Source organism: Cavia porcellus, unplaced genomic scaffold (genome assembly GCF_034190915.1).
Source record: "Cavia porcellus strain 051 isolate PalLab524CR breed Dunkin Hartley unplaced genomic scaffold, mCavPor4.1 scaffold_1, whole genome shotgun sequence".
In the NCBI taxonomy this organism is placed as follows: domain Eukaryota; kingdom Metazoa; phylum Chordata; class Mammalia; order Rodentia; family Caviidae; genus Cavia; species Cavia porcellus.
Window position 1 is genome coordinate 14355179 of NW_026947484.1, and position 25122 is coordinate 14380300.

General features: G+C 54.8%; 1 protein-coding gene across 1 annotated transcript; it reads left to right on the forward strand.

The window, feature by feature from the left end:
• The first annotated feature begins 6650 nt into the window (after positions 1-6650).
• On the forward strand, positions 6651-19058 carry Wnt6 (Wnt family member 6). The gene is made up of 4 exons (XM_003464009.5): positions 6651-6984; positions 16239-16459; positions 16707-17041; positions 18256-19058. The coding sequence occupies exons 1-4, from the start codon at positions 6905-6907 to the stop codon at positions 18715-18717; spliced, it is 1098 nt and encodes a 365-aa protein (XP_003464057.1). The 5' UTR covers positions 6651-6904; the 3' UTR covers positions 18718-19058.
• The last annotated feature ends 6064 nt before the right edge of the window (positions 19059-25122 follow it).

Here is a 25122-nt window from a genome sequence, read left to right on the forward strand (position 1 = left end):
AAACTTTCTGCTTCTTTCCATCTCCCCTGCCACGACCCAGGTCACAGCCATGCTGCTTTGCACGGTGTCGCAGAGCTGCCTCCTCATCTTCCTCCAGGCTCCTCTGCAATCACGTCTTCACAGAGTGTAGACCTGACTGTGTCATTCAGATCTCCACGTGGCTTCCCACTGGGGAATCTGTTCTTTTGTTAGTGTTGTTTTATTTTGTGTTTGTTTGTTTTGTAACAGGAATTGAACTCAGAACTTGGTGCTTGCCAGGCAGGCGCTGTGCTGCTGAGCTGTCTCCAGGGTCCTCCCCACTGGATATTTTAAATAAACCTTTATTGCTGAAACATTGTAATGCATACAGAAAAGAATATAAAGCCAAAGAATAAGTGAACACCTACCAATCGAACCCCATGAAGAGACTGAACCTTGCCAACCATTTCTCTCCACCTGCCCCTCAAAATAAACCTGCTTTCCTCCCCCCAACCCCAGAGCAAAGAGCCTGATGTTTATGGTGCTAAGGAGCTCCTTACAGGCTACCCCTAGCTTGTTCAATTTAGGGCTTCGATGGTTTACAAACGCAACACGCTACATTACAAACCATACTTTGAATTTTGGTCTTTCACTGGGCCAGGGCTTTGTGGTAAGATACCCTTGGGAGATGCTGGGTGTGGCAGCGAGCTGCAGCTTCCAGTCAGCCTCCCCCCAGCCCTACCATGAGAAAAACAACCCACACTTACGGGGGACCCTGTACAGTGTAGGTTGCCAATGCTTTTTGGATATCATGCTTTGTACTTTCACATCCCTTCACGTCTGTTAGCAAACTCTGTGTTTGCTAGGTTTCTGCTTTTGGTACAGTTTAAATTACACAGGATGTCTGATACTTAAAAAAGCCGGCTTCATGTTAGAGGATTTCTGCCCCACTATCAGTATTCTTGGCCTGGGCAAGGTAGGCTGGGCCCTAGGCCCTGATGTTCAGCAGGCTGGGCGGATTAAATACATTAAAGTTTTTATCCCTGGCCCCATCGTGACTTCAGGAGCATCTGTATTTTTCTTCGTTATCCCAAGGGGCATCCTCAGGGCTGTGGCTCAGCTTGGCCTGTTTGTTCTTTACTTATATCTGTTAGGTCTCCTCAGATCCAGAGATCCCTTCCCGCTCTCTTCTTCCTTCTTGCAATAAACTGCCTGCAGAGGTCCCACTGTTTTTAAAATGAGGAAAAACGGTTCCTTTCCAGGCTCCTATGGCCTTTTTTGGTCTGATCACCCCAAATCCCTCCAGCCTAATCTCCCACTAGGCTCTGCTTCATACTCTTTCTACTCTGCCGGGTGGGGTGTGGTGGCTCACACCTGTGTCTCTAGCTGAGGCCTGATGAGTTCCGAGCCAGCCTGGGCTATGTAGTAAGCTCCAGGCCAGCCTCAAATACACAGTGAGACTCTGTCTCCAAAAGAGTTTAATAAAAATCAACTTCCCGCCCACCTTGTTTGCCACTCTCCCTATTCTGGGTGGAACATTTACAGTGGCTGCTCCCCTGCCTGAAACGCCCTGGCTTCCCTGTGTCTTCCAGTCGACCCCTTATATCTGTATTGTAGCATTCCCTCCTCTAAGAAGTTCCCCCCACTCCCTGATCTGGGCTCCTCCTACCCCTGCAGCCTCTCACAAGCCCCTTCCCTCCTCCCAGGGGCTCCACAGCTGTGGTTTTCCTGGTGTTTGGAAGATGCTGTGATGAACGACTGTCAGCTCTGTCCTCTTTCCTATCCCCTGTCCCCTGGTTGGGGCTGTCTCCCCACTATTTAGCTGAGTGCTGGCCCACACTGGGCATTCAGTTACAGATTGGCTGCCTGCTGCCGGGAAGAGAGAAGCAACAGCTACAGCACATCAGGAGCAAGGTAGGCTTTGGAGAGTGGATTCAGGAGCCCGGTGCTTACAGGTGAGAGCTGGGTGGGGGGAGCTGTAAAAAGAGCAGAGGGTGGGGGCTCCTGTCCAGCTGTGCCGGTGGCCTTCTGCCTGCTCTGTAATCAAAGCCACGGGAGCCAGACACAGAGCCTTGCTCAGTGGTAGAGCACCTGCCTAGTGTATGTGAAGCCCTGGATTCCACCCGAAGTACAGAAAATAAAAATAAATCCCTGCTGGGTGGGCCAGCCACTCCTACTCATTGGCTGGGACTGAGTAAGTGGAAACCAGTGTTCCAGCCAGTCCTGAGGGGCGAGCAGTGGCCCCGCCCTCCTGGGCCCCTGCTCCCATGCCCTGCTCCTCTCTCAAGCCAGCCCCCCAGCCCTGTGTTCTTTCTCTTTTTTTCATATGCCTGTTAGATCTCCCTATTTTTTAAGTTTAGTTTTTTCTGAGACAATCTCTCTATGTATTCTAGGCTGAGCTTGAACTATGAAGCCCAGACTGGCCCCAAACTCGTGGTGATCCTCATGCCTCAGCCTCCTGAGTGCTGGGATTATAGGTGTGTACCACCATGCCTGATAGATCTTCTTCAGTCTAGAGATTCCTTCTATCTCATTTCTTCTCTCTTGCAATAAATTGTACCTGCAGAGGTCCCACTGCTTTTCAAATAAGGAGGGGGCCTGTAAGAATCAATCTTTGGGGGCTGGGGATTTACCTCAGCGGCATAAGCGCCTGCCTTGCAAGCAGGCAGTCATGAGTTTGATCACCGGTACTGATAAAAAGGAAAAAGACAAAAAAAAAAAAAAAAAAAAAAAAAGAATCAACCTCTGTCTGTCTGTCTTTCTCTCTCTCTCACTGGGGATTAAACCCAGGGCCTCCACACTTGGCTACACCCCCATACCTGTCTATTTTGAGATGTGATTTTGCTAAACTGCCCAAGCTGAGCTCTAAATTGAGATCCTCCTGCTTCAGCCTCCCACAGTACTGGGATTATAAGCATGCCTGGCTCCCCCTTTTTCTCTGAACTAAAGGGGGGGGAGGATTGGAGAGTTGGAGGCATGCGCAGGGCTGAGAGATTGGAAATGTGAGGCAGGGGGGCCCTGTGGGAACTGGGTGAGGGGTCCCTTGGACCAAGGCCCAGAGGGAGTCTTGAAAGGAGCTTGGACTACTAGGCAGGGTACAACTGGGGCTGGGGGACTCTTGGCCAGGCCCACCCTCAGGACAGGAGGTGGGCTGGCCAGCTGGAGCAGAGCTGTCCAGACATAGAAGGGAAAGGAAAGGAGTCTCTCTTCTCTATTTTCCCTTCCCTCCATCTCTAAGGGGGCTGGTCTTCCCTCTCTGTTCTCCTGGAACCCAGGGTTCTTAGGAATTCTCAAGCACTGTTAGCTCCCAGAAAATGAGAGTTAGATCTCACTGCTGGGGACCAGGATAGGGAGGGAGAGCGGTTACTGGGAGGGGAAGGGTCACAGCCCCAGATTCCTGGGCCTCTGCAGCTTTAGTCACTCAGAGAAACAAAAACAAAAAAACAAAACCAAAAAAACAGAGAAAGTGATTTAGAGACAGACATAAATGAAGACCAAATTCTGGACTTGGGAGAGACTGAAAAGACACGGAGAAAGGCAGTGAGAGAATCAGACAGAGACGGAGGGCTCTGCTTTGGCCCGCAGCGATTCTGATGTTATCTGTCTCCAGCTGCCTCTCTCCTCTCTGCAGTCTGCACCTCTGCCCCTCCTTCCTCTTCAGTTCCACAGCCAGATGCCCGAGTCCCTCCTTCCCTCTCTTTTGCACCAGGGCCTGGAAGTTGGGTTTTGGGGACCTCGACACTTAGGACAGAGAGATGGAGTAAGAGGCAGAAGTGCCCAGCGCCAAGGGGGCTCAGGCTGGAACCTCCCTGTGCCTGCTGCCTGCCTCTGGGCTGGCGCCTTCCCATCTAGTCCTACCTAGTCACTTCCCTTCGTGCACATCTGTGCAGAGTTGGGGGGCGCGGCACTGCTCTGTCTGCTATGTTGAGGGGGCAAGGATGTGACTCAGTTTGAGCCAGCCCTTCCCTGTCCCACAGTACCTGTGGTCAAAGGTACCCAATATTCTCTAGGGAGAGGTGATGGTGTGGTTTCTGTGGGCTCAAGTGCTTGCCTGTGCTCAGCTGCCACTGTGTGTGGCTATGCCTCCATGTGTATCTCCTGGTCTCCAGCCCTGCTTCTTGGAAAGCCCACAAAGGTGACGGTGGCGGGTTAAAGAAGCCTCAGGAACGCATGAACCCAAGTCTGAGCAACACACAGACAGGAGTCTTCGTTCTGGCCCCATCCAAAGGCCGGCCAAGCCCTAGGGAGGCGATGCAGAGAGAGCAAAGGGGAAGGGATGCAGGCAAGGTTGCCCTTCAAAGCCCTTGGAATTAGTGCCTCCAGGGAAGCCCGTCCATCAGACTCCAGGCCATGCTGCTCCTGCCTGGAGGCTTCCACAGCCACTCCTGTGCCACTGGATTCTGGAATGGGACTCTGGGGGAAAGCACCAGGGCTTGGGGAGTCCTGGGATGGCTAAAGGTTTTTCAAGATCTGACCAGAGCAAGCACTGCAGGAGGGGTGGGGCAAGCTGTGTGTGTTTGTTGGAAAGGTGGGGGGGGGGCAGAAAGGCCGCCTGCGGGGGAGAAGGCTTCTTGGCAAACGCCCCAGTTTCCTGAGCTGATCCCTGCTCCCTGCCACTGCTCGAAATTCTGTTGTTTCAATAACATCATTTTTATCCACCCCGCAGAGAGACTACATCTTAGGAGGGGGCCGCGAGGAGTAGGGTTGGGGCATGTGGAGGAGGGGGGTAATGGAGAGTCAGCAAGGACCAGGTTTGGGGCGCTCCTTCCTCACGCAGAGGCAGGGCGGTCCCAGAGCCCAGGTCCCCTGATGACAAAGACAAATACATTAAAATTCTTGCCTTGGAGAAGAATGCAGGATCGGGAGAGCATTTCATAATCTGCAATAACAGTAGCAGGGTGGGGGCAGGAGTGGACAGGGGTTCAGAACCCAGGCTGAGGATCCCTGAGGGACCGTCACTGGCCACCTGCAGCCCCTAGGGGACCCTCAAAGCCCTCTTCTCTGCCTGTTTGGCTCTCTCTGGCCAAGTGTATCCCCACCCTGTGTGAGTCCCTGACTCTGCAGAAGTGGGCCGGTGGACATTGCCTTGAGGGGACAATTGCACAAATTTACTGAGTGCAGGGCTGAGTACACACTGGGACATCGGGAAGGGCTGCACTGTTCCCCAGTACCCCCATCCCTTCTTTAGGGTGCTCCAGCCCCTTCACCACTCCACTCAGTACCAGGGAGTGGACCGACAGCCCGGATGCCAGGGCCCTGGGGTGTCCAGGTCAATTCTTCTCATTTCTTCTCTACCTACAAACCTCCTTTTCTAGTTTTGTCCCTCCTCCTGGGGTAGTCATCTGTGGTCTTTCTTCACCTTCCCTGGCTCCCACAGACTCATCCTCTTTCTAAGGGGCTCAGAAGCTTGCCTTCTCTCTGCTCACCAGGGAGATTTACCCCTCAGTCTCCAATTCTAGAGTCCTCTCCACCCACCCCAAATGACCAGAAATGTTCTTTCTGGCGCCTGAAGTTCCTGCCACATGGGTTTGAGGTCGTCATCTGTCCTCCCTTCAAGGACATCTTTGAAGGCTGATGGCCACTCCAGACAGTGGTGGAAGGTGGGGAAACTGGGCCCTGCTCCGGAATGTCTGCACCACCTGTCCCTCGGCACTCCTGGGGCACATGGTGGGGGGATCTGGGGCAGGTCGGAGGGGCTGGGGCTGAGGCCCGCTGCCAGCCGCTTGGCTTGATGAATGGAGCTGTCCCTCCTCCCCACGAAGCCTTTGATCTCCCTCTCATGGGGAGGGGGCCAGGGGCATCAAAGACATTTTTGTGGCATTAGAGAATCAGATAAACCCCATCTCACCTGCAGCTGGCTCTCCCACCCCTTCTGCCCGGGCCAAGTTGGGGGAAGAACTCGAAGCAGCGACCCGCGGACACGCGAGGCTAGGCTTAGGCTAGCTACTTCTGACCCCTCGGGCCTCGGAAATCCGCAGCCTCCGCCCTCCCTCTCGCTTACACGTGCGAGGAGCGAGCGTTGGAGTGCAGGCCCCGAGAGCCGCCGCCGTGCCATCTCCCCTACTCCGCCCCGAACGCCGGCTCCGAGGGGCTGAAGGGCTGCAGGGGAGCTGAGCGGAGGCCTAGGCCGCCTCCCTTGCTCCGGGAGAGGCTGAGAAAGGGGAGCGCGCGCGGCGCGGGGGCGGCACCAGTAAGAAGGGTGACCTCCCGGGTCCGCGGGGCGGGCGGTCCTGCTCCACAACCCTCCCCGAGCATCCCGCGCCCCAGGCCGATTTCCTCTTCTGGCCCCCGCTGCATGTCCCCCCCCCCCAACTCCCTCATTCCTGGGAAGTTTTCTCTCTTTACAGTCAACAAACCTGTCAAACGTCTCCCTTCCCCTCATCAGCTCCTCTTCCTCCCTCTCCACCTTATCCTTCTCTACCGCTCCTCGACCACCCCCACTCCCGAAGGCCGGGTGGCGGGGGGCAAGCGCGGAGGGCAGAGGTGAGGGGCGCCGCCAGCGGGTCCCGCAGCCCCAAGCGCTCTCCGCCCAGCCCCGCACCCCGCACCCCGCGCCCCGCACCCGCGTCCGCCCTCCGCTGCGCTCCGCGCCCAGCGCCCCAGGGCGCACGGCTCGCTCCCGAGAGTCCCGCCGCCTGACTGTCGCAACTGCCACCCCCACGGCCCCCCTACCCCCGCCCACGCCCCCGCTTCCCTCCCACCCCCGCCCCCGGCTCTGATTTCTTCTCCCGAGCGAGCTCGGCAGGAGACACAGGCGCTGGCGGCCCCGTCCGCTCTCCGCCTCTGCCGCGCCCTCCTCGCCCAGGATGGGCCCCCCCACCGTCGCCGCCGCAGCCGTCGCCTCCTGGCCACAGCCTCCATCGCCGTGCTCGCCCTGAAGCCCAGGCTGTCGCGCTGCCCGGGTCACCCCGCAGCCTCGCCCCTGCCCGGCCGAAGAGCGGGCGCAATGCTGCCACCGGTGCCCTCCCGCCTCGCGCTGCTGTTACTGCTGCTCCTGTGTCCCGCGCACGTCGGCGGACTGTGGTGGTGAGTCTGCGCGGGGCGTCCCGGCGCGGCCCCAACGCTGGAGGGTGGGAACCCCCGGCACCGCACTCCAGCTGCCTTGGGGCTCTATCCGTCTCGGATCCCGGCTGCGGGGCAGCGGCTTCGGGCCTTGGGCAGAGGCCCAGGGATTCTCCTCCTGGCCCCCGCAGGGAGCGCTTTTCAAGTGCCACCTTGACGTTTCCAAGCCCTGGCACATTCTATTGTGTTCCCTCCTCCTGTGTCCTCCCCTCCCCCTAAGTTGTGTGTTCTGTTCAGATCACCAAGGAATTGGCGGGTAGGTAGGAAAGAACTACTGCAGAAAAGCTAATCAGAGAGTCCCAGAGAACAAGTGAGAGGGCCCTGGAATCAGGGAAGGGGGTCGGGAATTGGGCAAAAGAGGGGAGCGAAGTAGGAACTCCGAGGCGAAGAGGATCAGATGTCCGTTCCTTCTTCGCCCCGCTTTGCCCACCAGTCCACCCACTTCTCTCAGGGACCTTCCAGCGTGGGAAGTAGTGTCGAGAAAGGGGAAACTGAGTCATGATCCTGAGTTTCACTAGCTCCCCCTTCCCTCACAACGAAGAAGAAGATGAAAGGCAAGGGCGTCGTGGATGAAAACCTCGCGCATCCGCGGATACACGGAGTCCCGGGAGGTCCTGGGAGAAGGGAGGGAGGCTTGGCCAGTCAAGGGACAGGGTCGGAGATGCCTTCCCAGGCTCGGCCTCTGGACTTGGCCTTAGCTAAGACAGAGCTAGGCTGCGTAGGCTCCCCCAGCTGTGAACCTTGGAGTGGGGCTGGAATTAGGGAAGGTGAGTGCAGGGCCGACCGGACAGCTCAGAGATCCAAATCCCGAAAAAATTTTCCGGTTCTCAGTCTCCGGAGTGCAAACACCCGCCAGGAATAGCTCAGTGTTGGGAGAGGCGGGACTGGGACAATAGTGCTGATACATCAGCCAATCCTAAAAAGGCAGGGAATTGTCTATTTGCATATCGCCAGTCATTGGCTGGATTCCTACCCTTCAGTCGTCTTGAACTCCCGGATAAGGAAGGAGGGTTAAGACAGGCGGATCCTTCTTTTCTGGAGAAATAAAATAGGTCCCCGCACTGCGCGCTCCTGGCCGCTGTCCCTCTTTGGTGAAGTGCGATAGACATTCATCTTGGATGTCAGTGAGGAGAGTAACCCAGGAGACTGCGGTCTCAGTAAGAGAAGGCGCATCCTTTAATCTTGGTTTAGCATAATGAAGTGGGAACTTTGACAGAGACAGACCTGAGATCTAATCTCAGTAACTGCATCTGGAACGTGGGCCTTCCTGCCCGGAAGGTCTCCCTTGAGAAGTGGGGATGACCACAGCCCTACGTGGCAGCCCTGAGGGGAGAGTTAGGTGGGGATACCTATAAAATGACTGACATGAGGGGGATACTCTTCACCCTTCTGGCTTCTCTTGGCCAAGGTCCTAGGCATGAAAGAGGGGAGTCATTTGAATTAAAAATGTAGAATCCCAAGCAAAACTTTCGGCTGTCTCTTTTGTTCCCCAAACAAAACTTTCCCCGATGCTGTTTCTCAGGTTGTGGGGAAAAGGTCCCTATCTTCCCTTGTTATGTGTCCTGACAATTAAGATACAACTTCTCTGTGCACCACGGTATCCCATTCATTGGACAGCTCTGCCAATTACTGTATTTTACTGACAGCTCTTCTACACTTTCTTGTTCTGGTCCTGGAAGGCAGCGCTTTTGTCTCTGGGGTCTCAGAGGCCCAGGAAGGTGCTGGAGATGGGTTTGCCAAAGGGCTGAGTGGGGGGACTCACCTTTCAGGGTCTTGGGTCTGTGGGGGCCTCTTTGTTCAGGACGGACCACTGGGTGGGAGCCAAGCCAACAATGGGAGAGGGGCCTCCTCTCTTGGAGCCTGACCCTGAAGTTGGGAAGCAGTGAGTGGGGGAGGAGGTGAGGAGGGCAGGTGTGGGAGAACACAGAGGCCTTCATGGCCACAGCTGCAGGGTGAGCTGGGTGAAGAGTGAGGGGCCAGGGTGATAAGGTGGCCAGCGAATGCTTCACTCAGATGTGTCTCAGAGAGGACCTGCCCCTCCCTCCAGCTTCAGCCCCTCCCTGTCCTCTGTTTCTGATACTCCATTCTTTTAGTCTGAGCCCAGGCTCCCTCTGGCATGATCTTTGGCTCTGCTCGTACTCCAGGTTGACTCTTGGCACTTCCCCACCATGCCAAACCTCCCTTCAGCTGGGAGCTTCCAGGCTATTCCTGAATGTCTAGGATCTGTGGTGCTGGTACTGTTCTCCCTGCTTCATAAAGGAAGCTGGTCAAGCCACAGCTCCGATGGTGGACAAGAAAGCAGCAGGACCTGCAGCAGCCAGGCTGAGAGTAGAGAGGACACTAAGACCTCCTGGTGACTTAACTGTCCTGGTCAGGAAAGGAGGATCCTGAAGGGGATTACCCAGACTATGAAATCTGCTCTGAGACCAGAGAAATTTCCCTCCCACCTTCCTTTCCTTTCTGCTCCTGCCCAGTGCAATTCATGCTTTCTAAATTCTGTCTGCCTCCAGCCACTCAGAGTGTCTCTCTCCATCTGTAACCATATCTTTGTGAATCACAGAATTCCAGATTCCAGTGTATTGCCCAGGCTGTCTTGAGGTCTTCTCATTCAGCTGACTGCCTCCAGGCCACCCAGCCCATCCTCTGGCCCCAGCAGGCCTCTCAATCCTGAGAGAGGGGCGGACTGGGTAAGGCTCTGGCTTCCTGGTCACCAGCTCTGCTGCCCACCCCTGCTTCCTTTCTGTCCTCCCCCAGGAAGTTCTTTACAGTGTCTGACCCATCTTTATTTATGCCTTCAATCAGTGGATGTAGAAAATAGCTCCCTCTCACAGAAGACCCAAATCAGTTCCCTGCTTCTCTTTTCCTCCTTCCGTTTTAAATTTTCCATAAAGAAACGAACCGTCTCCTTGTCCTACTAGGAAAAATATCATAGTCTCTCCCACGCCCTCTCCTATCTTGCCTTCACTCTGCCTCCCCCTTCATGTATGGAAAGGAAGCAGGAGCCAACTACAGCCTCGACAGTGACTCTGCAGAGGGGCAGGGAAAGGGCACAAGCCTCTAGCTGACACCCAGATTTTCCAGCAGCCACACCACCCCAGGCCTGGCCTGGCCATCCTTTCCCATCCTGTATCTATCTGGGGCTCCTGACCCTTAATGGGCAGTCCTGTTGTTGGTCCCTGCCAAGCTTCAGGGTGGGGTGGCCATCCATTCCCCTCTCCAGGCCTCCTGCCTTGGCAGCTTCCCCCAAGGGAGACAATGGGGCTGTGAGCAGAAAAGGGCAGGGGCAAAAGGAGACTGGCTCGATGTTGGCCAGAGCATGCCCTGGGCCCACCAGAGTCCTGGCACTGTGACATTTCCTGGGGGGTGCAGCCCTCTCCTGGCCAGTTCTCATCAGAAGTCAGGAGTTGGTGGGGGGCAGGTCAGTGGGCCTAACGAGGGGGATTCCAGAACGAGGACTTTTGATGGGGGAGTGTGGACATGGAGGGGCTGAGGCAAGGCCAGGCAGGCAGGGCAGGGCGGGTGGCTGGGCTGAGGCAGGCCAGGCTGGACTCTCCGAGGGAATTAAAGGCTGCCTTCGTGGACTGCTGAGAGCGCCCCCTAGCCTGGGACCGCCTGTCCAGGCTGGAAACCACCTGAGGCGGACTTGAGGGAAAGGTGTGACACCGAGAGAGGCTGCTTTGGCTGGTTCCGCCAGCTCTGAGCTCTCCATGTGATCTAGAATTTGATCTAGAAAGGACTGTGAGATATCTGGTCTAATACTTTGAAATGGTGGGAGCAGAAGGACCAGTGACAGAAGGCGTCTTGCCCAATGCTGGTAGCTTACTCAAAAAAAAAATTAAAACCCAATGCAGTTGTGAAATCAATGCTGGTAGCTAAGAGTCAAGGCTGTCCCATGCAGCTCCCTGTCCTTGGGTGCAGTAGGAGTGGGAGCCCCTCCAAAGGCCCTTCTGCTCCCTCCTCCTGCCCTCAGATGGGTGCTCCACATGACAGGTCTTCTCCATTGCTTAGCAGCCTGGCCAATAGGAAGCCCTTTTGTATGGTGAGGTCTGTCAGGAAGGGAAAGCGCCCAGCTCTCCGCAGAATGATGAAGAGAGAAGAGTGAGGAGGGACAGAGGAAACTAAACTGGGATGGGTGGGGGAGGGGCGGAGTGGGGGCAGCTGGTGGGCAGTGGGGAGGCAGGGGTTAAGGGAGCTGGGACATCACTAGCTTTGATGTGGTGGTTGGGGTGGGGGTAGGGACTGGGGGAAGGGGAACAGTAATTACTGAGTTAGACAGAGCAGGACAGGACAGGCGGGCGGGCACAGGCCCGGCAGCCTCAGCAGCCGTCAGGCAACATTTTTCTGCCCCCTCTCCCCCACCCCCATACAGCCCCCACCCACAGCCCCAGGGCTCAGAGCTCCCTCTGCTGGTTCTCAGGAGGTGGGGTCAGTGTAGGGACCTTGGGGGGAGGAATAGAGGAAGGCCACCAGAGGCCCTACAGAGGAGGCTGGTTACCCACAGGATCTGGGACCCCTCTACAATCAGTGATTAACCAGGAGTGTTGGCTTTGGACAGGTGCTTTTTTTCTCCAGGTGCTTTGGGTCCCTGGGCAGGGCTGAAGGACTAGGAGACAGGGACCTAGGCTGAGGAGCAAGAGCAGAGAGTTGGACAAAACAGTGTTCTCAGGAATCCCCAGGTGTTGCCTGTACGCTACCTGGCACCGTGCAGGTCCCACAGCTGGACGGGATGTGCATGAGGGCAGCAGAAGCACTTGTTGGAGTCCACCTTCTGGACAGGTCCTTTGCACATGTGACTAGGGAACATGGTAAGTATTATCATGCCCATTTTCCAGTTGAGGAAACAGAGGCTCAGAAGATGAAGTCTCACCATGTACTCAACCAGTACTAAGTGCCAGCTTCACATGCTGGAGCCTCAACATCAAGTGGCAAGCAAACGGCAGCACCCAGACCCAGCCCTACATCTGATGGGTCCTGAGAGACCAGAGTAGGCCCTGATGGCATCATACCCACATGTGAAATTTCTATATTCAATTAATTTTCTCTTTTCTCAGTAAACATGCTGGCAGGATAACAGGGGTCCCCAAATGAGTGATATTTAGGTGATACGAGATGGGGGCCCTGGGGCTTCTTAGGGTCAGTGGGATTAGAGATGAGCTTGGAGAGGTCCTGGCAAAGACTGGGATTATTTAGGGATGACTCTGAATCTAGAAATTGAGTTATGTGTCCCAGCAAGAATGCAGAACCCTGCTGGGAGAGAGGGGCCACCCAAGGCCTTCCCACATTTCAGACAGCCCTTTCCCTCCAGCCCTGTCATTTTTAAAAAATCACGTAACTTTTCTTGCAGTCAGAGGTCCCTCCGCCCATGGCCAGGGTGCATCTCCCTTCTCCTTATGTCCTTGATCTGCCAGGGTGAGGCCGGTGGGGTTACCTTCGGTCCCCTGATCCAGAGGTGAAAAGCCAGGTTGGGTCAGGGCCCTGGGGCCTCTGAGGCTGAAGTCAACAGATGCTGAGGAATGAGCTGGCTCTAGATCCCACCTCACTGAGCCACTGCTCCTGCCAACTGCAGTCCTTGGGAGGGAGCTCTCCATGTAGACCAAGCCAGCCAGGGTGACCAGCAGCAGGCATGTCCCTTCTTGTCTGCACACTGAGTTCTTTGAAGACTAGCCTCATTTTTTTTCTATACCCAGGAATGGTAGTTTGATTGCAAATCTTACATATTATATATCACATGCCACCACTGACTCCAGACTCTACTCCATGAGAATTTCCCCAAAGGGACATACCTTCCATGGGCCAGTTCCAGGTCAGTGCTGACCCAGAGGTCCCCCTACAGAAAAGTTCATTCCTAAAGGAAGCAGAAGGAAGGTAAAGGGAGAAGACACTTGGGAGTTGGTTCTGAATGTGGAATTGAATATTAAATTGGGGGGGGGGGAGCTGTTGTGCTAACTCATTTTTCTGAAGTCCAAAGAGGTAACTAATTTGTCCAGAGTGACTCACCCCACTGAGAGCTGATAGAAACCAGGGTGTAGAAGCATGCCTGGGGGTTTTGCCCAACACCCCCTGTGGTGCCCCTTGTGGAGTTTCATTTCCTATGTATTTAGAATGGGATCCAGGACAGCAGGGCCGGAACAAGCCAGCCCCCTGGGATTCTAGCAGCTACCGCTGCCATGCCTCCTCCTGATCAGCTCGTAAACAACTCCAGTTCCCAGGAAGCTAGGGAGGCTGGGAGCCAGATGTAGACACCAGCAGGCTGGGGCAACCCCTCAATCCTATGAAGGGCGGGCCCCAGCTCCTGAAGGGTCCCACTCCTCTTCATACACCCCTGGAGCCTTCTCCTGTGTCCAGCCCATGGGAAGCAAACAAGGTCAAGAGGAGTTTGCCTTTCTCCCTGATCATCAGGCCTCCTTCCTGCTTTCCTCATGGAGGAGGAGGGAGAGGTGAGGGACAACAAGGAGACTGACCTTGGGGAAGATAAAGCAGCCAACCTTGGGAGAGTGAGGAGATCCCAGAGGGCAGGGGTGGGCAGGCCAGGGACTGAGCTGAGGCCTGGGGGTGGGCAGATGAGTTTGCAGAGGCCTGACACGTGGGTGGCAGCAGGGGGGCAGGACAGCTGCAGAGGCCTCCTCTCTGCCTCAGGATGCCAGGGGCAAATTCAGGGTTGAGGAAGCAAATTGAGAGTCATGAAATAAGTGTGTAGATAGGAGCCTGGGCTCAAGGGAGATTCTCCTGAGATAGCTCACTCATTCTTTTAGAAATGTGTGTTATATGGTGTTCATCTTTGTGCTTCCTATCACTTGTTGTTCAACATAACCTAGAGAGGGTTGTGGGTTTCACTCAGCAGCATAAGCGTCTGCCTGGCAAGTGCAAGGTCATGAGTTTGATCCCCAGTACAAAATAAAATAATAATAATAATGTAGAACTCATAATATGCAAATTTTCACAGTAAACATTGGTGGGGGGGGTGAATTAGTTGCCTAAAAATCTTCCAGGGGAGATGAAGAAATATAAGACAGCCTAACTTCAAAGGAGCTCATAGTCTTATCTACCAACCCTGTACAGCAGGCTAGAGGCTGCTCACCGTCCCCTAGTCTTTTTTTTTTTTTTTTAAATAAGATTATGCTTTGTAACTCAGACTGGCCTGGAATTCATGGTCTTCCTGCCTCAGCCTCCTGATTGCTAGAATTAAAGGCTACCACATCCAGATTCAAATACTGCCCCCCACTGTGAGACTGAGGGACCATGGCCTTTGCATAGAGCTACATCCCCAGCTCTTTTTACTTTTGAGGCAGGATCTCACTAGGTTGCTAAATTGCCCAGGCTAGACTCAAATCTGTGTTTCTCCTGCTTCAGCCTCCCCAGTGCTGAGAATACAAGCATACGCCTGACTCAGATCCTTTCTATTGTGATGGAGATGGAGGCATAGGTAGATGGGGGAGGCCTAGATTAGTGGGTGGACTGGTAAGCACAGATCAACTCTCTAAGATTACTGGATCCAGCTTGGACTGCCCTCGCCTTGGCCCACTCTTTAATCTGTCATTTCTCTAGGGTTGTGAAAGTGTTGGACTTGGTGCTTGGTGGGAGGAAGCTCTGGTGTGCAAATCTCTCCACTGAGAAAAAACACCTGGTCCCTGAACTTTGCAGATACTGATGAGGACAGCAAGCTGACCTGATCTTCTGTGTGTGTGTGTGTGTGTGTGTAGCCTTAGTGGACTGAACTTCTGCATCTCCCTGCAAACACCACTCCAAGCACCTGAGTGTTGAGAGTTCTCCCTTAAGACCTAAATTCCTCTTGCTGCTATTTAAGACCATTACATCTCAGAACATGCCTGGGCAGCCTACACTCACTTGTGGAGCAAATGGGGGCAGCAGGGTGAATGTGCATGGAAGCAAAACTGAAAAGTAGTCCACCCTGACCTTTCACACCCATGCACACTACTTCCTCTGCATTTCTCCCCCCAGGCCCTACACACACACACACACACACACACAAACACACACACACACACACACACACACACACACACACACACGCTGATGCCTTTCTCTGCCCTCTGCTGGGGTGGTCTCAAATTACTCTAGCAAGCAAATGCCCTGCCCATGTACTCCTCCAAGACAGGGATCCCAGCTGAGTGTTCAAACGGGGGAGCCATCTGATTAAAGCTGTTTCCCCCAGGTGTGAATTCCTGGCTGACAACTTATGGAAACCAAATGGCAGCTCTGCTCAGGTAGAATGGGTTCAGGGCCAAAGGGATTTCTAACCATGTAGGGAACTTCCCATGAGATCTTCACCCAGCAGCTCACCTCCCTGGTCCCCACTGCTCCATTGGTTATGTCACCCCAGTGCACAGCACTTCGGTTGCTGCCATCCTGCCCTGGGAAAGCCATGGACCTTGCAGTTGGAGCAGAGCAGCATTGGTGTCACTTACTCCCCAGTAGTGCTCTAGAAGCTCAGTCCCCAGCACTTTCCTTCTGCTGCCCATCTCAGCTGGGTTGGATGGAGTGAGATGTCACACGTCACACACGCTATGAGGATGGAAGATGAAACTCTCCCATTATACATAGACACTTGGCTAGAAAAGGGCTGGGCTTTCTCAGAGGCTCTGTCCTTAGACATCCTGATATCTCCGGCCTTTGCTATATCCCTGAGCTAGTCTTTGCCTTTCATTAGAGCTTCCTAGCACACCTAGCTTGTGGTCCACAAGACCACATCTTTCCCTGGTACTGCCCACTCTCCTTGGTGTCTCTGTAACACATACTTTATTTTGACAGCCGCCTTGATCTCTCTCCCCCTGATTTCTTCCTTGTCCCCCTTTTGGGCTCATCCCTGTTGAATTTTAACCCTGTGTCAGCCGCCTTCAGCTTGAGTCAAGTTCCTATAAGGGGCTGGGGATGTAGTTAAGTAGAATATTTGATTAACTGTGCTGGATTCAATCATCAGCAAGGTTGTGTGTCCTATAATGATTTATTAATAAAATTGTATACAGAAAGATAAGACGTAACCCTTGCTCTTTAGCAATTTTCAGTCTAGAATCTAGTTAAGAGGGGACACAGACATGGAATGGTAAGAGAATCAGACAGGCAATCCCAATTTCATTTGGGTGTCGGACGGGGAGAGATGTCACAGCTCCTGGCCGTGGCTGAGTGAGATTGGATTCCTTCTCCTCTACCCAATGCCTTTCTGTCCTTCACCCCTGACTTGCTGTTCTCTGTTCCCCCAGGGCCGTGGGCAGCCCCTTGGTCATGGACCCTACCAGCATCTGCAGGAAGGCACGGCGGCTGGCTGGGCGGCAGGCTGAGTTGTGCCAGGCAGAGCCAGAAGTGGTGGCAGAGCTAGCCCGGGGCGCCCGGCTTGGGGTGCGAGAGTGCCAGTTTCAGTTTCGCTTCCGCCGCTGGAACTGCTCCAGCCACAGCAAGGCTTTCGGGCGCATCCTGCAGCAGGGTCAGTGTGGGGAGAGGACTGGGGAAGAGGTGCTTCCAGCCATGGGGCTATCAGGGGAGAAGGGAATGAACTTGGGGCGGTTCCTTTGAATCCCATTTTCTGGCTCACTTTGGGGGGTGGTCTACAGGCTGCACAGACTCTGTCTCCCAGAGGTGCTGGGCTGCACTCTACACAGTACCCCAGCCTGCCTGAGGAGCACCCAAGCCCCCGACAGCCTGCGCACTTACGTCCCTTCCTGCATCCACAGACATTCGGGAGACCGCCTTCGTGTTTGCAATAACTGCGGCCGGCGCCAGCCACGCGGTCACACAGGCCTGTTCCATGGGCGAGCTGTTGCAGTGTGGCTGCCAGGCACCGCGCGGGCGGGCCCAGCCCCGGCCCCCAGGCTTGCCTGGCACCCCTGGGCCTCCCGGGCTCATGGGTTCCTCTGACGCCAGCGCCGCCTGGGAGTGGGGAGGCTGCGGTGATGACGTGGACTTTGGGGATGAGAAGTCAAGGCTGTTTATGGACGCGAGGCACAAGCGCGGACGCGGAGACATCCGAGCTCTGGTGCAGCTACACAACAATGAGGCTGGCCGGCTGGTGCGTACCGGCGGGCGGGCAGGGCGTGAGCGCGTGGGGAGTGTGTGGCGCATGACAGGCCATATGTTTGTGGAGTGTGGGCATGGGTGAGGGCACACAGGTGTAGAGTACATTGCTTATGTGAGAGTGATCATGTAAAGGGGGCACCTAGGAACTCTGGGAAGGGAATAGACCAATCTTAAAAAGGAGGAAGAACCAGGAGCCAATCATGCTGGAGGTGGGAGGGGATCAGGGGGAGGCCAAGAAAGCTGCTACGGATTCTGGACTTTTGCTAACCAGCTGCACAGCAGCCCCAAACCAGATCTCACCTGTCCACAGCCATCACTGTCTCACCTGCCACTCCATCTACAATGAGAGGGCCCCAGGACTCTTGTTTAGGGGCCAGAATCCTGCCTGGGTTATCAAAAGGTTCTGTGAAGGAATGGGAGCATTAGGGAGTGGAGGATGGTCATGCAAACCTGCAGTCTAGGTGGTCCCTGACTTCTGAGTCTCCAGAGATGATTTTCCTGGGTCAGCTGGCTCATGCACCTGTAGTAAGGTTGCCAATCTCCCACCCCAGATTCAGACACAAACAGCAAACAAAATAAGGGAGGTCTCCTGGGTTTGCCCTCAGTGGTACCTTTCAATGGGCCCTTCTTCCTGCGCCCTGAGCCTTGTTCTGAAGTGCTCTACGGACACCTCTTGTGTCCTACAGGGTTCGGGTAAGGCCGTGGGCAGACCGAGAGGAGGGGGCTGGGAGAGGAATGTCCGGACAGGCCCACATACCTGTGGAGAGGCCTGGGGAGGGGTGAGGAAACAGACGCTCAGGCGGCTGTGTCTGCTCAGCCAGCCTGGGGCCGTGAAGGGTAGGAATGAGGAGGCTGGGTTGGTTGGCAGGAGAGCTAGGCTTCGACAGCTGCCACCTCTTCTTCGCTAGGGCGAAGTTCACACTTTCATCCGTCTTGCTTGCTAGCCCCAGTCCCTGGCTTTGGACCCAGGAACCTGCACCGTTCACTATTCTCCCATTCCCCACTTTTGGTCATTTTCCCCCTCCTCTCCGAGCTGTCCCTTCCTTGATTTTCTCCTCCTCACTTTCCGCCTTCCCTTTTATATCTTTCCTCCCTTCCATTCACACCGCTCCCCCATCTTATTTTCTGGATCTCCTCCGGGTTTTTTCCTTCCTGCACCCACCCACCTCCCACTGTCCCCATTCACTGGCTTTTTTGCTCTCTCAGGCCGTGCGGAGCCACACGCGCACCGAGTGCAAGTGCCACGGTCTGTCTGGCTCCTGCGCACTGCGCACCTGCTGGCAGAAGCTGCCCCCGTTCCGCGAGGTGGGCGCGCGGCTGCTGGAGCGCTTCCACGGCGCCTCCCGCGTCATGGGCACCAACGACGGCAAAGCCCTGCTGCCGGCTGTTCGCACGCTCAAACCGCCGGGCCGTGCCGACCTGCTCTACGCCGCCGACTCGCCGGACTTCTGCGCCCCCAACCGGCGCACGGGTTCGCCGGGCACGCGCGGCCGCGCCTGCAATAGCAGCGCCCCGGACCTCAGCGGTTGTGACCTGTTGTGCTGCGGCCGCGGACACCGCCAGGAGAGCGTGCAGCTCGAGGAGAATTGCCTGTGCCGCTTCCACTGGTGCTGCGTAGTGCAATGCCACCGCTGCCGCGTGCACAAGGAGCTCAGCCTCTGCCTCTGACCGGTCGCTGCCTCTCCAAACTGCGCAGCCACCTCTCGGCACTTGTAGCACTGCCTGGGCTCCAGCAGGGGGCGCTGCTGTGAAAGTCAACCTGTCAGGCCGGTGAGGCCGGGGTCCTGGGGTATGCACCTGACCTACGAAGGTTGAGGCGCCAGAGGGCCGGTGGAAAGGCGCTCTGAGAGTTTCAGGGCGGGGGCTGCGACTATACAGGCCATCCCTCCCTTTAGCCCCTCGAGTGGAAAGGAAAATTTGTCTCTAGGCCTCTGGAGACCGGACTCCTCTGAACTGCGGGCCATGGGATGCATGGGTGAGGTCCTCATCAATAAAGATATTTAAACCCATAGGACTGGACCCACAGCTTGGGAGGAGGGCTGGTCTCTTGCGGGCTGCTGTGTAAAGGGAAGTCGTTTCCAGAGTCCAGATATCAGGGGCATCACCCCGAATCCCTAGCTTCCCCAAGCCACCCGATTGGGCATTCTCCTTTGACGCTCTTTTGTTCCTTCTTGTCCTGCACAGAGGATCTGGGGAAGAATCCGACAAGGCAATCTGACAAGTAAAAAGGGACCAGACGCCTTTGGTGGTGATCTTGGTCCTGATCTTGGCCCAGCTCTTGGTCCTGATCTTCCCTTAATTTTTCAGGCATTATGCCTGTTTCTGTGACTTCTGGGGAGCTCAATAGGTAGATTTTTGCCCTGTACATGTTCATGGGTTTAGAGCACTTTATGAATATGGTGAAACTAGGTGATTAACAATACCAACTTTTGTTACCACCAAAACTAACTCCCATTCCCGTTACCACTGCTTTAGTACAGAAAAGACTGCCTGGCCAGCATTTCTGGTCTCACTTAGAAAGGAAGCAAGTTTATCCCACGGTTTCTCTTGGCACGTATCCTCATGGTCTTCTCATTCCTCTCTGGAAGCTGATGGTGTGGGTGAAGGAGCACAGAGGTAGTTCTAGGTTCTCCAGATGCCCCCACCTTTCTCCATAGCCCAGTTGTGAGGGTTCCGGGCCCCCACCTGCCCCCAGCACAATTCTGCAATGGGGAATGACCACCCTTCAAGGCATGCAGGGCAGCCCATGAGATTGGATTCAGATGCTATTGCTTAGAATTTTACAAGATAGATCAACCTGGCTGCATTTTCTTTACCTATGCAAAGAGGATACCACAGTGTTTTGGATCATAGGTCTTTGGGAATGTAAGCACAGAGTTGTCTACGGAGAAAGTGTGCAGGAGGAGAGGGTGAGGATAAGTATTCAAAGAGAGGCAGAGATAAGTGGAAACAATAGGTGTGGGAGAGGGAACTAGAGCAGGGGTTGAGAGAGCTCTGTGACATTTGAATCCCTGAAGCTAACTTCAGACTCAATGACCAGACTTCCCATTCTTTAATTCTCTCCCTGATCTAAAAGTTGGGGTACCTCTCTTTGCACTATTGGTCTGCCCAGCACCTGCAAAGCACCAGCTCTCTACCCCCATTCTCACAGAAAGTGCCATTTATTAAACGTAAGTTAGATATAAATTATGTGCCAAATACTGTGCTTTCCATATCTTATAAAAAACGATTTCCCAACCAACAGGTCTGTGGCACTGTGAGGTGATTTACGATGGCTGTAGCTTCTTTGCCACTCCTCCCATTGGGGAATAGAGTTTATTTCTCCTCCCTTTGAATTCTGGCTTGACTCTGTGATCTCGCTGGACCAATAAAGAGTGACAATGATGCGATGTAACTTCTGAGGCTGTAACTTCTTCTTCCTTCAAGCCTGGCACACTTTCCCAAGACAAAGGTCTGGCTAACCCTAAGGCTGCCATGTTGGAAGGAAGCCCAAACCAGCCACACAGGGAAAACAAGACCACTGGAGACTCTCCGAAGTCCTGAACATGAAAATAAAACCTTTTGAATAAATAGAGGGAAAAAACCCATTTGGATCCTTGAGTCCCAGTCAAACCCCAACCCCAACAGAAGGCAACCAGTCAGTGGTTCCACCATATGGAACAAAACCACCAGCTGATATCTGACAAATGTCTGACCTAAGAATCCTGAGAACTTTGGGGTTGTTTTGCTGCGCATCGGTGGATCATTGAAATTAGGTAGTCTCTCCATTACACAGGTAGAGAGACTGAAGACAGATTGGTTTATGTTGTAAATTTCAAAGCAGCAGAACCATCTTTGAACAGTTCCACGGAGACCCTGACTTGCTTATCCAGGTCATTTGACTGTCTCTGGACCAGTGACATTGTGCAGGGAGACATACTACCATAACCAAGTTTGGCAGTCTCCCAGGGCCACAGAGAGTGAGGAGTGCACAGAGAGGGAAGCAGAGTTCTTCAAGTGGAGTAGAAGGAAAGAGACTTCATCCTGGATGTGACAGATTCTACCCACAGCTTTCAGCACATTGTCCTTGGCCTTGTATCCTCTCAGGGTCTGGCCAATTTCAGCACTCCAACTCACTCTGGGCTGGAGGGGAGGGTTAGGCTGCTGTGGAAAGGATTGGGCACCTGGGGTTTGATCAAAGGTTGGATTAAATGCCTGGGCTTCGAGGAAAGCTCATGCGGAATTTGGATCCAGAGCCTCTCTCCTCCATTAACTTTCTAAGGGAGAGAGGAACTGACACGAGGGCCACACAGACAAGGAAGTTCCCAGCCTGGAGGTTTTACATTCACAGCTTTGCTCTGGAGCTCTGCCTGCACCCGTTAATGTCTGGCACTTTTCTCACAGACCGCCAGAGGGCTGCAGAGTCCAGCTTCTCTATTAACCGGGAGCTCCAGGAAGCAGGACATCTGGAGAAAGAAACTCAGTTGCTGAGCTGGGGAGATCAGGACTGGAAGGAAGCAAGAAGACCTACTGACTGCTTGGTGTGAGCTGCCAGGCTGCCAGGGTTTCGGACTTCCGGGACCTCCGAGCTGGCAACACCCAAGCTTGGATGCCAGCCCCTCAGTCTCTACTGCTGCTCTGCCCCAGGTGTGTTGGAGAGGGCTAGGTGGGATGGGTAGTGTTGGGTATCTTCCTGATCATGCCAGTAGAGAAAGCTGGGACAGTGGCACAAAAACAGCATCACACCCACACAGGTGGAAAGGAATTCAGAGGATATCGATGGTACAGAGAAAAGGCCTCATTTGGGAGCTTGACCTTGGTCAGGGAAGTTAGCCTGAACCTTAGTCTTCCCATCACAAGTTTCTCAGTACATCAGCAACGCACACCGCAGTCTTCAAACTGTCAGTCACATGGCTGGATCCACCTTCGGTGACCAAGTCCCACCAGGAGGAGTGGCTTTTTGTGAAGGATGACAGTGATGGCCCAGGGACACCGTTGGAACCACTATCCTTTAGATTTAGAGAGGGCTCGGGGCTCTTGAAGTGCTACCCAGGAAGAGGATCCAAAGCAGAGCTCAGAGGTGACTGCTCACTGGGCTGCTCTACCCCAGGCACAATCAAGGTCCCCTGCTGGCTGCATGATAGGGACATGAGGAACTGGGCAGAGCAGGGAAGGGTGCAGAGGCAGCCCAGATGTGCCAGTGAACACAGGGAAGGCAGAACACAGGCAGATGGATGAGGAGGCTGGGTAGGAGGTCTAGGACCAGCCCCAGGCCAAGGGCTCAGGAAACAAACATCTCCCTTTCCTTACAATGACCACGCACACTGGGAGACAGAAGCAGCAAGTTCTCTTCTCTTACCTTGCAGACGAGGCCTGGACAATAAGACAAAGAGGCTCCTTGTCCACCTGGGGCTCCTTTCCTCTCTTCTTCACCAAGATCAGCTTCTTTCCAGCAGAACCTCAGACTGAGTGGGGGCTGGACTAGGCTAGACCAGGGCTCCGAGTGTCCCACCTGTTCTCACCCTGGTGTCTCCCTGGACCCTGCTTCCATGAGCTCCTCCAGAGCAGCTACAGCTGGAACCATTCTCCAAGCTGCCTTTCATCCTCCATGTTCCCCCACCCCCAGTGGCCCCTATAATTGTGGTCACAGGCGGCTGCTGCTGCGGGGGCTGGGGCTGGGCTGAGGGCCAAGGCCCAGGGCAGAGTCAGGGTGGGGACAGGGGGCTGCTGATAGGGGCTTGGCCATGGCCTGTCTCCTATGCGGCTGGGACCCCTGTTGCACACTCTCCCTGGGCCTCATTTACATACATGACATACATACACACATTACATACCTCCCTTCCCGGGACTCAGGCTTAGGCACTTTCAGACCTGCATGACATCAGGCATCAAGCTGGAACCACAGGGAGCAGCACAAGCCTTGGGAATCCTTACTTGCCTCCTGGGGTAAAGGACTCTTACCGTTGCTCTTCTGTATTTCATGAGCAGTGGAGGTGGGGAAGCAAAGAGACCCTTTTTCTTTTCTTTTCTTTTCTTTTTTTTTTTTTTTTTGGTCTTTTTCCTTTTTATCGGTACCAGGGATCGAACTCACGACTGCCTGCTTGCAAGGCAGGCACTTATGCCGCTGAGCTAAATCCCCAGCCCCAAGAGACCCTTTTTCAACAGAGGGTGGCCAAAGCCAGGGAGGAAAGGGGGCGTTAGCTGCTCAGCCAGGTCAGCAGCATTTCCCCGAGGTGCATGCTGCCAAGAGACTTGGGATAATATTAGAAATGCAGACCCCCAGGCCTCTGCTGGAAAGTCTGAGTCAGCTGTGTGGGGTCTGGAATCAGTACCCCAGGGGATAGGGACCTCGAACCCAGCATGGGAAACCCTGGAGAGCACTGGACAGAGAGCACGGAGGTCTGCAGCCTATGTATGACTTCCAGTGTGGTACTGGGCCTGCTTCTGATCCTTGCTGGACCTCAGTTTCCCCAGCCAGCTGATGCCTTCTCCCGCCCTGGGCTCCTGCCTGCTTCCTGTGCAGGGTCTGGTCTTAACCCTGTCCCTATCCCCTTCCCAACCTCCAGTTCCAAGCTGTTTCTATCTTGGCGGGGAGAACGCGAGGGCAGGGGGTGGCTGGGGTCAAACAAGGCTCTGGCTGACGCAGTCTGCTGCTTCCTGCCCCCGGCTGTTTTCCTGCTGTCCAGCCAGACTGCTCCTCCATTGCCCCACCCCCACCCCCAGCAGCCTCAAGCCCTTAATTCCTGACAGCTGCGGTGGCTGCCGGCAGAGATGGGGGATGGAGGGGGAGTCTGTCAGCCTGCTGTTGCTCTGGCCCCCCACCACCTGACAGTGGGGGAGCAAGGACAGCCTCTCCCCTTTCCTGCAGTTCCCCAAGGATGGACACTTTCAGAAATGGGTCCCTTTTGTCTCTGGGCCCAAGACTCCAGCAGCTCTGCCTCAAAGGCAGAAAGGGTCCCTTTCAGACAGAGAGGGCAGGGGTGTGGTGGGAGGGATATATCTACATAGACTGGGGGTTTGTGCCCATTTCACAGAGTAGGATGCTGAGGCCACAGCAGGCATAGGATTCATTATCAAGATCCTGATTAAGACCAGAAACAGAAGCTAGAACCTCCTTCCCTTCAACCCTCTCACTCTCAGGCCCTTGTGCTCTATTATGGAGGAGCCAGTGGAGCCAGAGATGGGAGAGGAGTCCTAGAGGACCATTGGCAGACATTTCCAGGGCAGGACTCAGAGCATCCCATTCGAGGGCACAGGTTGGCAGCGGTTAGTGTTGGGGCCAGAGTTGCTGTGCTGACTCAGGAGAACTAGATGCTATGTCTGTTTTTACTAATTTGCTGTGTGGCCCTAAGTAAGTCACAAGCCTCTCTGAGCCTCAGTATTTTCTTTTGAAATAAAAGGGCGTTAAATAAAATGAACTCAAAGCCCACCTGAAGAATTAAAAGACTCTCTAATCAATCTCTCCTCCCAGTTTGTACCACCCCAAGGTTCTGGACTCCTAAACAAGCATTACTAGAATCCTGGCACTTCTGCCTTTATTGTCTCACTGACAATATGAGACGGGTTCCACTAACCTCATTTCCTAAAGGGGCAGCGGGTGTCTCTACCGGCAGGAGGCACCTGTTGAAGGCCCCACAGCAAAGAAGAGGAAGAGCCAGAGGCTGCCAAACCCCTTCGCAGGACCCCACACCTGCCTCCCAAGGCAGGCTCCGGGGAAGTCCCTCCTGCAGCAGAAAGGGAAATGGGGGGCAACTCCTCCCCTGCAGCCTCCGCAGGTGTGTGCTGGGCTGGGGTGGGGCGCTCCCAGCAGCTGCAACCCAGCCAGGCACACATACCTCGCCATAACCCACACCTTCTCCACACAAACCAGCGCACCCCGCACACACGCGTCTCCCTGGGCAGAGAGAGCGCGCGGAGCCCAGCGCCTCTCCTCCGTCAGCCCCTGCAATCCGGCTCCGACCCCAGTCCAGAGCGGCCGCGGTGGCCTCGGGACGTAACCCGCCTCCACCCCGTATGACGTCACCTGGGGTAGAGCCCTAAGACACTACATGAGATGGGGGGAGCTGGGACTGTCATTCACTCTCCAGGCTGTGG

Excerpts from the sequence above, each read along its gene's own strand:
- Wnt6 (XM_003464009.5), top strand. The coding sequence starts at position 6,905 with ATGCTGCCACCGGTGCCCTCCCGCCTCGCGCTGCTGTTACTGCTGCTC. Across the intron at positions 6,985-16,238 it reads CACGTCGGCGGACTGTGGTG|GGCCGTGGGCAGCCCCTTGG; the intron begins GTGAGTCTGCGC and ends CTGTTCCCCCAG. Across the intron at positions 17,042-18,255 it reads ACAATGAGGCTGGCCGGCTG|GCCGTGCGGAGCCACACGCG; the intron begins GTGCGTACCGGC and ends TTGCTCTCTCAG.